Raw genomic sequence first — 16,421 nt, forward strand, 5'->3', positions numbered from 1 at the left:
TTGTATTGTCTTCACTGTTAAAATTTTATGTTGCATGTTTTTCTTTGTTACATTCTTTTGCTTATGTATGAAGTTTCTGTTACATATCCAATTTACTTTCATTTTGTTTAAATAATTTTAATTTACAAAGCTCAACTCTTCCTGCATGTGCTAAGACCAAATCCGTGATTAGACAGGATATTTCACTCCTTCATGATTGCCTTAATTCACGAATATCAAAACTGGGAGATGATCTACTGGTTAGGTAAGAAACTGAGGATTAATCCCCCACTTGTTTGGTATCTAATATGGATTTGCAGAATAAATAAGCTTCACTGTAAAGGGATTTCACATGACATATAGTGTATCACATTCTTTTGTGTTGGCTTAAGATTTATTGCTGTTAAGAAGGATTTCAATTTCTTATTCCACTTTTCTTACAAGTGGATGCTGTTCTGTCTCATTCGGTTTTAACCATTTCAACAATCTTTGCAAAAAATTTCTGACAGTCTTTTGTTTGCTTTTATTTTCTAAACAAATCTTGACACTATCATCCAGTCAGCTCTTTTATGTTTTCCTTAATTAAATCATTGTGATCCTACATTTTCTGTAAAGAGAGCATTATTTTATGAGTTAATATCTAACATTGTATTCCTTTCTTTGTTTTCTTTTTCTTTCTCTTCTACCATTGGATGCAATGCACTGGCACTAGTGAACTGCAGCCCTCCCTTGACAGGGCTAGGAGTGCTAGTACCAACTGCTTGAGACCAGATACTAGTTTGCATTCACCAGAACGAGAAAGGTATAAAATAAAAACTTATGAATTTCTTGTCATCTGTGCTGGTGATCTTTATCAGTTTTGTTTTATTTCATACAAGTACTCTACATTCTTGTACATTCTTGTCTGCTTCGGTATTTGTAGACCTTTTTGCTCCTATATTCATGTATGTCATGTAAATTGTGTGCTGGAGTTTGTAACTGCTTTTGGCTACTTTCCTTGTTTTGGTTCAAGCTGATGTTCATTGTTTACAAAAGTCCTCAGTATGCTGATAATGGCATTGCAGTGTTAAATATTTTGAAATTGTCACTTGGTTGTGAATCTTCATCATCATTTGCTAAAAAGTTTTACATTTGTTTTTTCCTCATGTCTGTGGACCGCAAATAAAGCGGTGGTAATAAATTATAAACTATGATAAAACTCTCATATTTCAAACCAGAACCACAGTCTGTATAGTGGTATATTTTTTACTAAATGGCCAAACTTCATTGCTTTCCTAATCTAATCTGCTGCATCTGCTTTTGCAATCACAAAGCAAATCACTGCATTAAGTTTTTTTCACTCTGTGACATTATATTAAGGTTCATATAAGTCTTAAGAACACAGGTTTGCAATTTATATGAAATACATTGTGCAGGCATGTTATGGATGCTTCCTGTATTTTTACTATTACCGTAGCTTGGTTCAAAATTTTAGATGAATCAGATGCTACTGGTGTATTTGATAGATGGTGTGATACCACAAGGCAACTTTTCATCATTACCTGTGTTTTTGGCTAAGAAGTATAATATTTTAGGGTGAGATTTTAGGTCACTAAGGGCAGTAATAGGCTCCCTTCGAGTGGGAATAGGATGGAATTACAATTTCATCTGTGCAATACATATTTACCTAACGTGGCAGTTAATGTTTTGTCAGTCAACCCAAGGTGTGATGGTTGTAAAAGTTAGATCATTTTCTTTATTGTAGGAGAGGACACGTGAAGAAAGGCATTTTTCTCTTTGAGATGGAGTTTCCCATAAGTTTTTTATTTCAAATTTCCCTTTCCCTGTTCCCCACTTGCCACTGCTCCGTGATTGAAACTTTGCTCTTCTCAAGTCATGCCTATGTTGCAGAGGAGTGACTAGTGCTCTGCTGAGATACTTTTGATGAATCTACCGTGGTTCATTCCTTTTTAAGACTGGGCTCAAGACACTACAGATTATATGAACATGATATTGAAAAATAAAATTTAAAAAATTGGCTGACGTAAAGCCACTCAGGATGAAATACATGATATCATTCTAGATTTCTTTTAAAAATTACTTTAGCATCGTATTAATAGCTAAGCTGCATTCATCTAGAAGCTGTTATTTACTATAGTAACATATGGATATGAGCACAATGTCTTGTAATTACTTCAAGATGCCACCCATCAAATTGAATGTTTGATGAAACTGATGATTGTAAACTAACTAGTTAAAACAAAAAATTACATCTGTCACTGGTGTTAACTAGTTCTATTATGTCTTTATCATTCATGTCCAGCAACCTCTGCCAAAACATGTGATTTTGCCAAATCATCAGTGGGCCTGATCCAGCCAAATTGCCCACAACTATGAAGTTTTTCTTAGCTTTTAGAAGTCTTGAATAGGTGCTTTTGACTAGAGTTCCTTCATAGGACAGAAAAGCACTTTTTTAGGAAATTCATGTTTAAAATTTTCTTGATAGTTTTGTTGAAAATTATAAGGTCTGTGTGGCTTTGGTAGAGAATTTAGGACATACTTGTTTTCCTTTCTTCTGATACGGAAGATGTTTTTCCAATACAGCTCAATTTTTGGAGAAAGATGTTATATTAAATGTATAAAACCCACCAAATGCATTTTTTTGTTTTTAGAAGATTTAATTCTCCTTTATTGAATGTGGAATGTGCTTCCACTTTAATGTAAGGTCAGTCATCAGTTGCATGTAATGATAAAGGAGTTCTTAGTCTGAAGAACACCAAATTAATTTCAGGATAGAAAACATTTTGGTTTTGTGCTGGACAAGGCAAGAACAGAAGACTTGAAATACTGTAAGACAAGTTCTTAAGCAGTAGGAAACCTTTTTTTGATGGCAAGTGTAATGAAACACTGTAACAGATGATATGGAAAAGGTTGTCTTCATTACTGGAGAGTATGAGGAGGTGAGAGCCATCAGATGTGGAGTTGGTCCTGCTTATAGAAAAGAGAAACACTTTATGGTTTTGTCAAGTCTGATCTACAGCACCATTTTATTATCATATTTGACAGACCTATGGGGAAGTTATTGTTGTTTTCATGGTGGTTCTTCTCCCCTCTCACCTCCATAAATGACATTGTAGAGTTTATGGAAAAGTTTAGACTTTCATGCCTCAAAATATGGACTTCTAAATATGGCTTTGTATATTTTCTTCAACAAAATTAGGACCATATTCACCTATGGAAAATTATTGCTGCTTATCCTCCTTAACCTTTTGTCTCTGAGGGTATAAATTTGTTTGTATTTGAGATCAAGAGCTAAAATGGAGCACTTGAGCTTGTTTTTTACAAAATGGTATTGGTCCTGTGGTACCAAAGGACAATAGAGCCCTATTTCTCTCTGTGTCACTGATTTGCTGGAAACCACTTTGATCCTTGAACCTTCTACAATGTTATTCATGTCATTTGGAATGGTCAGAGTAGTTACTGTTTTTAAAATACTGCTTTGCCAGTGGAAGTCATTTTATTGAGTCACTTTTACCAGCAGAAAAATATAGTTTCAGCTGTATATGTGAATTTGTGATATACAGGTCTTGTTAGTTGCATTAAACCAGAACCAAAGGAAGAATAACAGCAACAAAATTCCTTTTGTCCTCCTTTAACTTACATCACTTGAGCAAGTAACGTCCATATAACTTGGGTGGTAAACTGACCTTGCCTTGACACAGGCCTGCCAAGGTTTTTTGGTACAGACCTTAATCTTTCATAGACTTCTCTTTTGCACAGTGTATTCTAGGACACTCCAATATATCCAGCCCCTACAAATACCTCTATACAGTTGCACCATGCCTACCTTTTGTTTATGTCTCTTCCAACCTCCCATCCCCCTATTTCTTCTGAGCTATTTTGTTTGGTTTTTTGATTGTGTTGTTGAAGTTGCCATGATGATCTGCAAGGCTTATTTAAGTTTTTACTATAGTCATAAATGTCCTCTAGTGCCATTGAAAGTGTTTTTCCTGATACTACTTTCTTTAGTATGACTTTTTTACTGTCCTTTTCACTGTGTCTCAAAATTTCTGCTTTTTTCCCCCTTGTAAATTGAGTGCTATGTCTTTAGAACAGAGAAATGTTTTTTCAACATCCAGTCAGTAAAGTATCAGGCATGAGGTTTAAGGGCAGAATCTGAACTGATTCAGCAGTAGTTTCTCATCATAGTAGCATTTCCCCAGATTGATTTAAGATTGCAGCCAGTGATAGTCACTGAATAATATGTACTATGGCTTTTATTTATCTGTTGAGTTTCTTTTGCTACAAGCAGTTGCTGTGTGTATTAGCAGTTGGCAAAAGAAGAGTTGTATAGATTGGTACTTGTATGCTTTTGGCCTGAGAGGTTAGTCAGTGGAGATCTGAGCAAACAACAGCAAGGAGTACAGCCCAGGGATTAGTTCACGTACGCAGGGTCAGCAACTCTGTCTCGCAGCTGTTAGATTTGTTCTGAGGTGCTTCACTGCAGTAGGACTCAAAACAGGATGTTTGCTATCAGCTGGTAACTACCACCTAAACAAGAGACGAAGCTCAACAGTAACCTGTCACCTAATCATAAATAGAGAACAAGGAAGTTGTAGCTGTCACTTGACCCAATTAAAGCCTGTCCTGATTTCATGTTGATTTTTGTTGCATGCCTTTAAGAGATGAGTTTACATTTTAAATAATGTACAGTGTAATAACTGTTTGCATTAGGTCTGTGACATACTGTGTTTCCAATTCTTTTCAACCATGTGAAGAAATAGGTTATTACATGTTAGTGTTGTACTGTGGCTCACAGTCACCCAACATTCAGTGAAAGGGAACATGTTCTGAAAGTTCACACTGAATGACCTAGTTAATTCTATCAAATGCTCTTTAATATTTGTAGTGGATATCAGCATATTAAGGGCTTTGACTGAGTGCACTGATGCATTAACATTTTTTTTAACTCTTGCTTTGGAGAGAAAAAGAAGCTAACTACTAACAACCTATTTGCTCTTCAAACTTCTGAAACACCTACCTAACTGTAAATAATGCTAGTGTCCCTGAACTTTTGTTATTTGCATGTTCCATAAATCAAACCCTTTTCCTTATCACATGGACTGGAAGAATGCCTCAGAAAGGGAAATATTAGATAGTTGTATAGAATCTATGTAAACATTTTGCTATTTGTCAATAAATCAGTATTGTAAATTTTTATTTGTGCAATTGTACTGTTACAAACACTTAATATCCCAATGAAATAAGGAACACCAGCCTATAATATAGTATATATATTTCTAAATTAAATGAGCTTTTTCAAGAAAAAAATCATGCAATACGCAAGTTTTTATTCTCAATTCAGGTCCCTTTTGTTAAATTTAATTATGTAACGTAATGTACTGGTATGTACTGCAGGATTAAAGAGAAATGAAGAGAAGAGGAAGTTGGCTGCACACACTTTCAATATATGTTTTGAAATGGTAAAAGATTACCCCAATACTTTTACACAAATGTGTGTAGCTTGGATGTAGCTAAATAACTTACGTGTAATCTTTCACTGCATTCGAGAAAAGAGTGACTTTAGATTTTTTCTTATAACTCATAGTCCTGTATTTTTACTGAGATTACATTTTCCTGAGCAATGAGCTAGGAACAATGGGCTTAGCAAAATGACAAGAAAATGATCATCCTATGGTCTTTGGAAAGCTCTTCTAATTTGTGATTGCAGCTTCCAATGCAAATGACAGGCTTTTAGATAGTCTAGCATTTGAGAATATTTGAAAGCTTAATGGTATACCATGCAGAAGATTTATATTGGTCTAAATTCTGCATCTCTGGGCATACATTCTCTTGTTTCAGATGTAATATTGCTATAACAAGCAGCCTTAAGAAAAGGATACTAGGGCATTAGAAAAATGTTAACAAAATAATTAAATTGCACACTTCCATTACTTTTTTGGGGTGTTTTTCCAGTCCCAAAATCCATATATTTAATTTTTATCACAAACTAAATATCGTGTTTTTTTCCTGTTTTATTGAACGGGCAAACAGGGGTAGATGGTCCCCCTCCCTAGAGAGGAGCCGACCTACTAGTCCCAGGATTCATATCCAGCATGCATCTCCGGAGGATGACAGGTACTAGTCAGCTCCTCCCAGCTGAAACATGCCTTACTGTATCTTGCACTCTCAGAGGAGCACACTGACATTTAGAAGTATGCATCTCTGTGCAGAGAGAATTAAAACCTCCAGAAGTCCAAAATAAAACAGCAGCTAAGATATCATCTCAGTGTTTTGTTGAACTTTATAAAGCACCTAAGAATTAACATTTTTTCAAGTTTTCTGTTTGTCTGAATGGGCATGAGCCATGAAATAAGATGTCTGATACAGCAGAATATCATCTGTGGTAATGTTCTTTACTCTGGTTTTACCTGCTTCTGTAAATGGTGGTGGTGCTTTCACTGTGGTGCTTTATGAGTATTTGTTGTAGAGCATATTTTTGTAAATGTGTTTCTTTTTATTTGGTTTCTTTCTCCTTTTTTTTTAACAAACTGTTCCTAATGTGGGAAAAAGCCTCACAAACTAGATGTCTTGTTAACACTTTCCAGTTGATATATGTAAAAATTGGCACTGTTTGTAAATTCTGTCCAAATCAGAATGGTCTCATGGAGCAGGTTTTCCTAATAAGGTAGGTTTTGATTAAGAACATCAGGGCTTTAGATAAATTTTAATGCTGAATATCCCCTATGATTGTAGAAACATCTTGATTTTTTGCTTCTCATGAGTTTTCTAATCACATCAATTTGGGGGTTTCATTACATGGGCATTAGTAATTTTTTTGTATTTTTTTGCCAGACAGATCTGGGTTTTGTTTGTTTTTTGTTTTGTTTTTTTTTTTAAAAACAGGCATTGTAATTACTATTGAGATGGAAATTAAAAATTTTCCCTTCAAATCTTTTTTATTACAGTAAGTGACAGGATACGGATGGTTCATGTAAATAACTCATGAAGTTGCACTTATAGATCTAAGACTGATAAAACTCAGTTACTGTAGTGCCAGTGCTTACTTTCTGCCAAAGTCTATCCACATTACTAACGTGGATAGGAAGAATGTAATTGTGTTTGGAAAGCATTTCTATCATTTGAGTTAGCATTAAAAATTACAAAATTAAGATTTTGAAACCTTATTCCAACGTTGTCCCCCCCCTTACAGATACTGCATTTCCAGAATTTTTGCCAACACCTCCATTTGATGGGACAGCTACTACTAGTTTAAAATCTACTTTATGTCTTTTAGGCATTTTTAAGTAAATTTGTCTCTTATTTTTTGTTTTGGTGGAAAGATTGCCTTTGACTTCAGAGTATCAGACTTGACAAACTATTGTGGTCAATGAAGCAATTCAAATTAAATTGTAATCATATCACGTTTCAGTGAAATGAGGTTTTAGTCTAAATTCTGCCATTTCCAGTGCAGAATTGTAAGCCTTTTTATATCAGCTGAAATTTTGTGGAGAAAAAATGAAATCATCTAATACCTGTTAGCAAACATTTTGCAGTAAAGCATCTGTGGGATATAGAATCTGTTATGGGAAAGATTTTGAATTGAATAAACAGCAATCTAATTTTCTAAGTGAAACCAGTGCCTTCTTGTGTTTGTAAGTCTTGTATGCAATCTGGTCATCACATCCCAGTGATGCAGTCCTTGGTGAACCCAGGAGGGGTTTAGGCTAACCTCAATCCTGATGAGTTGCAGATTCTTTCTTTCAGATCAAGTAAAGTTCTGAGAACACTGGGCTCCTTTCATTGCATGTTCAATACAAAACAGCTCACCTTGTCTGCAGAGAGAGTATCAGTGAGGGAATCAAAGGTACTTTACCTTTGTTTTCTACTCTTTTAGTTTACATTCATTCTGATTATTTCCCATATTCATTGCAGTGGGCCAACTCTAGTCAGTTCTATAACCTATGTTGTTGGATTTTTTTTGAGTTAGGCTTGTATCAACTTGGCAACTGAAGCAGTGAGTGTTGTGTAATGGTTTTGACCCATGGCTTCCTCAGTAACTAGGTGTAACTAAGGAAACAGACATCACAAGTATTCCACACTTGTTTTCCAAGTAACAGAGGAGGAGTTTAGTGTTTTTCCTCCTTCCGGGGAGCTGGGTGTGGGAGAAGTCTGGATGGTCTGTTCTGTTCTTGTTGGCGTCCCTGGGTGGGCCCGAACCACCAACCTTTCGGTTAACAGCTGACTGTCTGATGGATCAGCAGGGCTAACTAACTAACTGCTTATCACCACCTTCAAATCATATTTCACAGATTGACAAGTGTCATCTTACTCTTAATTTGAGTACATTATAGATTTATCCTAAAACTTGGCCCAATTTGCATATAGGGTGCAATCAAGGTCTATTTATGAATACAGTTCTTAAATGCATATGAGTTATGCATTATTTTCAATTTTGATAATTTTTCTCAATATTGTGTTTATTGATAATGATTTCTAACATAACTTCTAATAAAAATCCTTGCAAGATTATTGTTATTCTGGAATTTATTCACTTGCTGTATCAGAAGGAAGTGACTCCTTTATGGACGTTGACAAGATGAAGACATGAGTTATGTATTAGTTCAGTGTTAAGAATTAACAGATGTTCGGTTAATATCATGTATTTCTATAGGATATTTTAAAGAAGAATTTTTCATTTGAATTTGACAGCTTCATTGCTGGAAAGGAGTATTTTGGGGGGTTTTATGTTGGAAATTAGAATTGGAAGGTCTAAATGTCTAATGCCCACAGTGTAGACAGACCGGTATCTGGAGAACTGGGAAATGGTGATGATAAAAACAAGGCTGAAAAAATAATGAAAGCTGAGTATGTAATGGTAGGTGGCAATTTTATTGAGACTGTTCTTTTTGAGAAGTCTGCATATATTGCCAGCATATTACCATAAGTGGATAAAAAAGCTTTTTAATAAAAACTAATTATCATATACTTTCAGTTAAGAGAAGTAGCTTTTGTCAGTCATGCCTGCCTTTGTAAGAATGCTTATCCAAGGGTCATCCTGAATCTAGCTGTAGAGCAAGTGGCCCTCTAGTATTTTCAGGAAGAGAATTTGAGGTGTACTGTGTAGTGCCAGTGAAAAAGTGATCTGGACTGGATGATCCTTTCCCATCTTTCCAGCAACACTCTGTGACTTGATCAGGGAGGCACTTTTGTAAGATGTGTGTGAGGAGGTACCAAGCCCTCAGAGTATTTGTGGCCTCCCAGTTCACATATCATGTAGAACCAGCCTTTCAGAAAACTTCAGTAAAAATCAGGAAGTATTGAACACGACAATTTCCATGGCTTTAAGGCTACATAAAGGAACAGGATCACTGCAAACCACTGAGGTCTCTTGTATAAGACAGTAATGAGTAATTTAAAAATGTTAGATACTCAGTTGTATAAAAATGTTATTTTAATATCACTTTAGAAATAATAATTTTGAATTTTGATAGGAATATTGCCATATTTCTGTGTGTAGAGTTTGTTTATACTCAACAGTGTTAAATGTTTAGAGGCACATAAAGATTTGGAACATGAACTGTGCATTGCTCGTTAATTAATACTGTAGCAGACTGACTAGTAAAAGAGTATGAAGTTTTCATCGAAATACATGAAATTATGAAATTTACTTGCATTTTCAGGAGAATTTCACAATATAATGACAAAACATGCATCTGTCTAAAGGAAGACGTTCCATATAGCTTCATATATTTATCTTATGAATGATCCTGTAGATTAATTCTTGAGAACAATAATAGCACCTATTAAACTACAGTTATGCCATTCAGCATGTAGAATATAAAGGTTTTTTAAAACATTTTTACTTTCATTCTCTGGTTTATTGTGCCTTAGGTTTTTGACATTACATCTAAAAATGTTAGCATTCCCCTACAGTGTTTGGATTAAATCAGTGGAAGGGGAAATGAGAAATACAGCCTTTTTCAACATGCTTTTCTTTTATATATTTGACTGCATGTCTCCACCTTCACTGCATGTGACCATCTCTCTGTTTCTGCTCATTCTATCCAATTTCACATCCATGTTTCCAAATATTGTGAAGAACAAGGACGCTGGAGTCTTGCATTCCAAAACAGGACAGTGTAGACCACCTAAGTGCTAAACCTGGAGCAGCACAGAGGTATCCTTATTTACTCAAATCATAGATCCAAATAAATGAGGTATTGGTTATAGTATATTCTTCATATGCTCTGCATAATTTCACCTATTTTCTTTTCTTTTCTTAGTTTTATGTACAAGTACATATATGCATGTATTGCTCATGGATAATATTTATTCCCCTATTAGGTATATTTAAGAGGTAAAATTGAGTATGATGTGAGTGTTCTTATCCCATTGTACTCTTCGTAGAGTGTACATGAGCATGAAAGGACACATGGCAGTGCCCGCTCTGTGCTCAAGCTGAGCCACAACTCCAAGCTCTTTAGGAGGCTGTTCAGCTATATGGAAATGTATACAGCATCATCTTAGCAAGAGGAACAAAAAAGAAAGGAAACTGATTTTAAATAATTTCTAGTATGGGCAGCTCCCAAGGACAGCACTGAGAGCAGAGAAATAAGTATGTTCAGTCATTACTGCTATGTATTACTTTATCACTTTCCGCAGAAAAGCATGTCCTACTCTCAGCTTTTGCATACTACTAAAAGTAGTCACTATGTGCTCTTCTTCTCCATTGCATGTAATGTCACAATCTAAGCAAGTGACATAAGGAGTGAGAGACAAAGAAGCCCCAAACAGAAACAACTAAACAGAGAATGAAGAAGGTGACATAATTTGAATGGTAATGCTGCTGCATACAGTGGATCTAGCCATAACTTTAAATACTTTGCTAACTGTTTTATGAAAGCTGCAGCATTTAATATGTGTGCTTTCCTGTGTACCTAACTTATATTTGTCCTATTAAAGGAAAAGAATTGAAAAGTAATGAGAATAGACAAAAAAAATCTGAAAAAATTAGCTTCAGGACAAAAGGGATTTTAATTTTTAATGTGAAATACTATTTTTTTGTAAGAAAAATATATTCTCTCAAAACCCAGAGAGCATCAGGAAATTATCTCTACTCATGCCGAAAGCATTTTGTATTTTATTGCAGTGCTTTCTTTGTTATGGAGTATACTGTGTCACAATATATTGCTCATCAAATATTGCAGTGGGTACAAATAATGAAAGTCCACTGTGATTGTATTCTTTGGGTAAAATTTGCTGTCACAGCTGTTTAGGTATCTTCCAGGTCAGACACTGGATTACTCTTTATGACCACAAAGGTTTAAAGGAAAACATATTACTTTAAATATTATTTTTATCTATTTATTTTTCCCACAGTGATTCTTGTATAGCTTAATACGTGACAATGATTGTATCATTACAAGATCTTACATGTGTTAAAGCTTGTCAGAGCTTCTGGTCTATGAGTGAATAATCATCGTTCCTTGGTTTTGACCACTCCTGAAACACTGTATACCCTTTTTTCGGAAAAATATATCCTGATGATTTTCAGAGGTTTAAAATTGTAAATCCTAATCTGTAAATGCTCACTTTACTATGGATACTACAGAAAATTTTGGAACACAAGATTTGCAGAGATTTGCATAGCATGTGTATAGTCCTGGGTAATAATGATGGGACACGGTTTTACCTTTGTTCTTACATGTATTGACTCATATTACTGTTCATTGTTCTTATTTACTATCAAACTAACTTCTTAGATTGTCAGAGGTAACTAGTGCCTCACTATCCAAATGTCAGATGGATTCTACAAAAGATTTGTGTGGAAAAAGAGTGAAGGAATGATATAAATTTCTAGCTTGTTTATATTGACTAGAATAAAATGGATTTGGTTCAAATTGTTTCTAAAAACTTTAGCAACTTTTATCCTACAGCATCATTAAAAGGATGAAAATTTTAAAAGCCAAGTTATATTAATATAGTGACAGCCTTATTTAAATTTGATACGATGCAGTATTTGTTTTGCTTTTGAAATTTAGATTTTAAAACTATTATTAAAGTTTACATTTGAGTAGTAATTTCTGGTCCTTTCTGCAACATTTTTTTCTGCTGTCTACTCTGAATTTGTTTTTCATGCTGTTAAGAGATGACTTATATAGACCTATGAAGAGTCATTGTTTTTAATCAAATACAGATTTGTGAAGTGGGAACTATTTGCAGGCTCAGTCAGGATTAATGTTTTCTTCCCTTTTTTGGTACCTTACACACCATGAGCCTCAATCAAACCTGCTCAGTGCAATGCCTCTTAAACCTGAACTTCACCAGCCTGTTCATGATCATTGTTGTCACTTCTCATCTGTCAACCATTTCTGTTATTACCTTTATAATACATGAATAAATAACCTTCATATTTCTGTATTATTTTGTTCTTTGTTTATTTCTTTTCTGACATGTCATTTCACAGGCAGTCCAGAAAAGTGGAAAGATATAGCAGCCAAAAACAAACTAGGAAAGGCTCTGCAGCTGAAACGGAAAGGTAGGATTGTTGATCGATATGTTAACATCTCTTATTATCAGTCTGATTCTAGTTTTTGGAATATACCTCTAAGTCAACATTTATAGAACATCTATGACAGTACTCAAAGCTGTTTTGTTGTAATTTACAGTATTATTTAATTTTTATCTATATTATTAGCATTGTGTTGCATACATATGGAATTTTTTGCCATTCATTATTTCATATAAACTCAACGGTAAAGACTAGCAGTCCTTTTCTGCACTTTACCACTGATTTCTTTTTTTCAAAAAATCTTTATTTTATATGAATTTTGAGGATGAAAAAGTCTGATAGGTTAGATAGATAGATATAATAGATTATCAATTCAAACTGTCTCTGATCAAGTTGATTTCACTTTAAAATATGAAAAAAGTTGTTAAACATTTAACAAATTATGTATAGAAAATTTTAAAATGTATCATTGCATAAGTTTAATATAAACACTGGAATCTTAACCTTCATATTCATTGAGTTTTCCTGAACATGGATTATCCTTAAAACCCTTAACTTTGATGCTACAGTGGTATGGGGTTACATATTCAAATTCTTAAGAAAAACTGAAAAAAATAAAGATAATACTGCATCATAAGTACAACTAGTTAAGTTTTTAACCCTGTGTATTGGCTAAAATAAGAGCAATGAGGAGACATGAGATCTTGCCTTATCAGAAATAGATTTATGTTACCTTGATTAGCAGAGGTGGAATGTACATCTGTTTGCATCTGAGAGCTGAAAGTCTTTCATGAACAACACAAACATCTCTATTTTCAATAAAAAGGCACATTATATAACAAAACTTCAGAGCTTTTTTGTTTTACTGCTTCAAGTCCCATATTATTGTCCTGATCGAAGAGAAATGGTTACATTTTTCTTGAGCTTGATGATTGTGTTGTCACAACAACTCAGTCTCTTTTTCAATTTAAATCAGAGAGATTACCTAAATGATGACTGAAATCCTTGCTATGATTGAATCAGGACTGTTTTGCCACTTTTTTACCTGTTTTCTCTTAACTCCTGAAGAATGACTGAAGTTCATGGGGCTTGGTTCTTGGTAACCATTGAGCAAGGAGCCCAGTGAACAAGAGCATAGGGAAACATGAATTTTGCTGCTTCCTTTTAAATCTCCATGGCACATGCTGGAGGTTTTTGCTTCTCTAAAATGATTCAATGGCATTAGATTTGAGTCAAAATATCCAAATGAGTCTGAATGCTGTAGGTCAATATTTCATCCTAGATGTAATATTGCCCTAATGCCAAAAAGTTTTGATAATGGGAGGAGCAATTAATGTTTTTGTCCGGTATAATTCAAGGCTCTTTCCTCTTCAAATATCCATTTTTTCTTAGACTTCATCCTTATTTTGCAGCTTGCAAGTCTTTCCTACTATTAGTTAGGCAGAATAACATATCAGCAGACTGTCAGCTTCGCTTTAAAGCATTTCAATATGTTATGTAAGATTAAATTTTCTATGTATTTTCATAACTTAGGAAATGTACATAGAAAGGAAAACACCAACCTGTTCAGGATAGTCTATAGAATTCAGTAAACTGTTGGGAAGGAGTAAAATTGATTACATGAAAATCCAACATTTTCTGTTCTTGTCTGAGTGAGCAAAGCTTTTGAAAATTGGTTCATCCCAATCCTAATTTTTTTTCTTTCAGCCCTAACTTATCACTCCAGAAATGCTGGATGTGACATTACCTGCCATATGCTAGGGTACATACAGTCTTTAACAGTATTTTGCATATTTTGGTAGGACACTATGTTAGGGGTGTGCTCGATTGGTGATGCTCTCTTGTTCTTAGTTTTTATTTATAGTTTCTTATGTGACAACGTGTTTTACTTAGTATGTGTCACTGAGGCATCAGTCTGAAGGGAAAGGAATTTGGGTGTACTTGTCTGCTGTCAGAGCTGGAACCTGTAGGATTCCCCTATAGACCTTTGCTAACTCAATTAATAGGTTTGCTGCTTGCAGTGTTACGTCCTTCTGTGAGGAACCAGGAGATGAGTTACACATATACGTGTTCATTGCAGTCTCATTGCTCACCAGATGTAATTTTCCCCCCAGCTCCTCTCCTCTCCATACTTACCTCACTTCTGTCTCATTTCCTCATTAGCTTTTGTCTCCTATGCTTCTTTTTTGTTCATTTCTCTCTTATTTTCCCGATCAGCCATTTTGCAGGCTTCTTCCTTCCAGCAAAAGATCTTTCTCCTAGGCCAGCAAGTCCTTAATTCCACCCTAGTTATTCTTCAGTTGCCTTTTAGCTCTCTTTTTGTTTGCACTCTAAGGCAGCACATTCATCTCATTGTAATACTCCAGCTAATCCAAATCTTAAGCCTTATTTGTCTTCGTTGGAGTTAAGCAGTTCCTCTATCTTGCTCTTAGAAGGGGACATATCTGTAAAAAGAGTATTATGAAGGAGAAAAGTTTCTGAGTTGCAGGTGGGTTCTGTCCTGTTCTGTAATAGCAGGACAGAGTCAGTGTTTCACTGGGCTCTCAAATAAATTCCAGGATATTTAGCCTCTACTGGCAATAGTTGGGATGGATTACTTTTAGCATGTCAGCATGCAGAACCAGGCATTTCCAGAACTGAGTTTATCTTTGTTATCACAAGCATCTTTCAGAATTGGGAGATTCAATCTCTGCAAGAATGTTAAGGTTATGACCAGGGCAAGCCAGGAGTTAAGCTGTAGAAGTGTTAGGGTTTAAGAGAGACTATAAGCAAGGGCAACAGAAACTTGCAATTTTTGCATTGTGACTGGACTTCCACATAGACTGTTACTGATGAAAAGGCTTTGAATCCAAATGTGTTAGTTAACCTTGGTAGGCATCTGCATGTAATTTCATATATAGGGTGTTTTTTAGGATTCTTTCTTAATATAATTATTCATTTTACTGCATAATATTAATTATATTTTCATTATAGTTTCTTCAGAACCATATTTCTGTTTTAGCACCTACAGGTACTTAAGTAGACTTCTTATTTAAAACTGTTAGGGAAACAGGGAAGTACATATGTGTTTCCATATTGTCCTTTTTTAGGACATTACTTGAAAAGCAGTAAATACTTTTCATAAAGATAAAAGGTATGTTTTAGAAACAGAAATGCTTCTTGGTAAAACTAGGTATTCATAGCCTTCTCCATGCTAGTCCTTACGTTGTACATGTTCATAGCTTGGGTTTGCTATGTTTAAGGTGCAGCTAGAGTTTTTGGCCAACGTTCAGCTATAAACAGTGCAGTTTGACAGTTCCACAATTAGGATCATATGTTTCTGCAGTGCTGAGTGTTCTGCAATTTGTCATTTTGAAAATGGATTTGCATTCAGAATTAATAAATTCTATTTGAAATGTTAATCCTGGTCCTGCAAGCCAATATTTGCAATGTTCTTTGATGGAGGGGGGCATGGGAAGATGTGCCTGGAACTAACAACTGAACAGTTTCTTTTTGGCACTGATGTTTTAGGGGTCTGATACCATGTCTTTCTAGGAGGGGACTTCCAACCCCACGAACGAGTGAACAGCCAGTGATTAGGGGAAAGCATCCTGCTCGCTCCAGGTCGAGTGAGCAGTCTAGTGGCAGACCCTTATGCTCTGTACACCACGTAGCACCCGGAGGGTCGGCGCCACCTTCTCCGCTTCTGACAAGGTTGCTATTATGTGTACAGCATAGCTTTCGTGTTCCCTTTCCCAGGTTTCAGTGTGGTGTTGTACTTTTCTGAGCATACATGGCACATTCACTCATTCTGGCACAGTAGATTATCCTCTCCTCATGGTATTTACACTTCTCCCATAACCTTTATGCCACTTACCTTCACCATCCAGATGGTACTTCTTGCTGTTGAACTTAAAGTTATGCAAAGTAAGAGTAAAAGATTGGCTGTGTTTCGTCCCTCCATTGTTGT

At 35.2% G+C, this 16,421-nt stretch overlaps 1 protein-coding gene across 50 annotated transcripts in view; it reads left to right on the forward strand.

Moving 5' to 3' along the window:
• The window catches only part of RIMS1 (regulating synaptic membrane exocytosis 1), a 319,637-nt gene that overhangs the window by 216,839 nt on the left and 86,377 nt on the right, over positions 1 to 16,421 (forward strand). For 14 of the 50 annotated variants that reach the window (XM_071548592.1, XM_071548547.1, XM_071548552.1 and 11 more), the window contains 5 exons: positions 692 to 781; positions 6,013 to 6,096; positions 10,061 to 10,138; positions 12,428 to 12,499; positions 15,983 to 16,165. The exons of 3 other annotated variants lie outside the window; for them this stretch is intronic. In XM_071548592.1, coding sequence (XP_071404693.1) covers positions 692 to 781; positions 6,013 to 6,096; positions 10,061 to 10,138; positions 12,428 to 12,499; positions 15,983 to 16,165 — 507 coding nt within the window. The remainder of the gene's footprint in view (positions 1 to 691; positions 782 to 6,012; positions 6,097 to 10,060; positions 10,139 to 12,427; positions 12,500 to 15,982; positions 16,166 to 16,421) is intronic. 33 more of the 50 variants (XM_071548593.1, XM_071548558.1, XM_071548561.1 and 30 more) reach the window with 8 other exon arrangements.

Source organism: Pithys albifrons, chromosome 2 (assembly GCF_047495875.1).
Source record: "Pithys albifrons albifrons isolate INPA30051 chromosome 2, PitAlb_v1, whole genome shotgun sequence".
Lineage (NCBI taxonomy): Eukaryota > Metazoa > Chordata > Aves > Passeriformes > Thamnophilidae > Pithys > Pithys albifrons.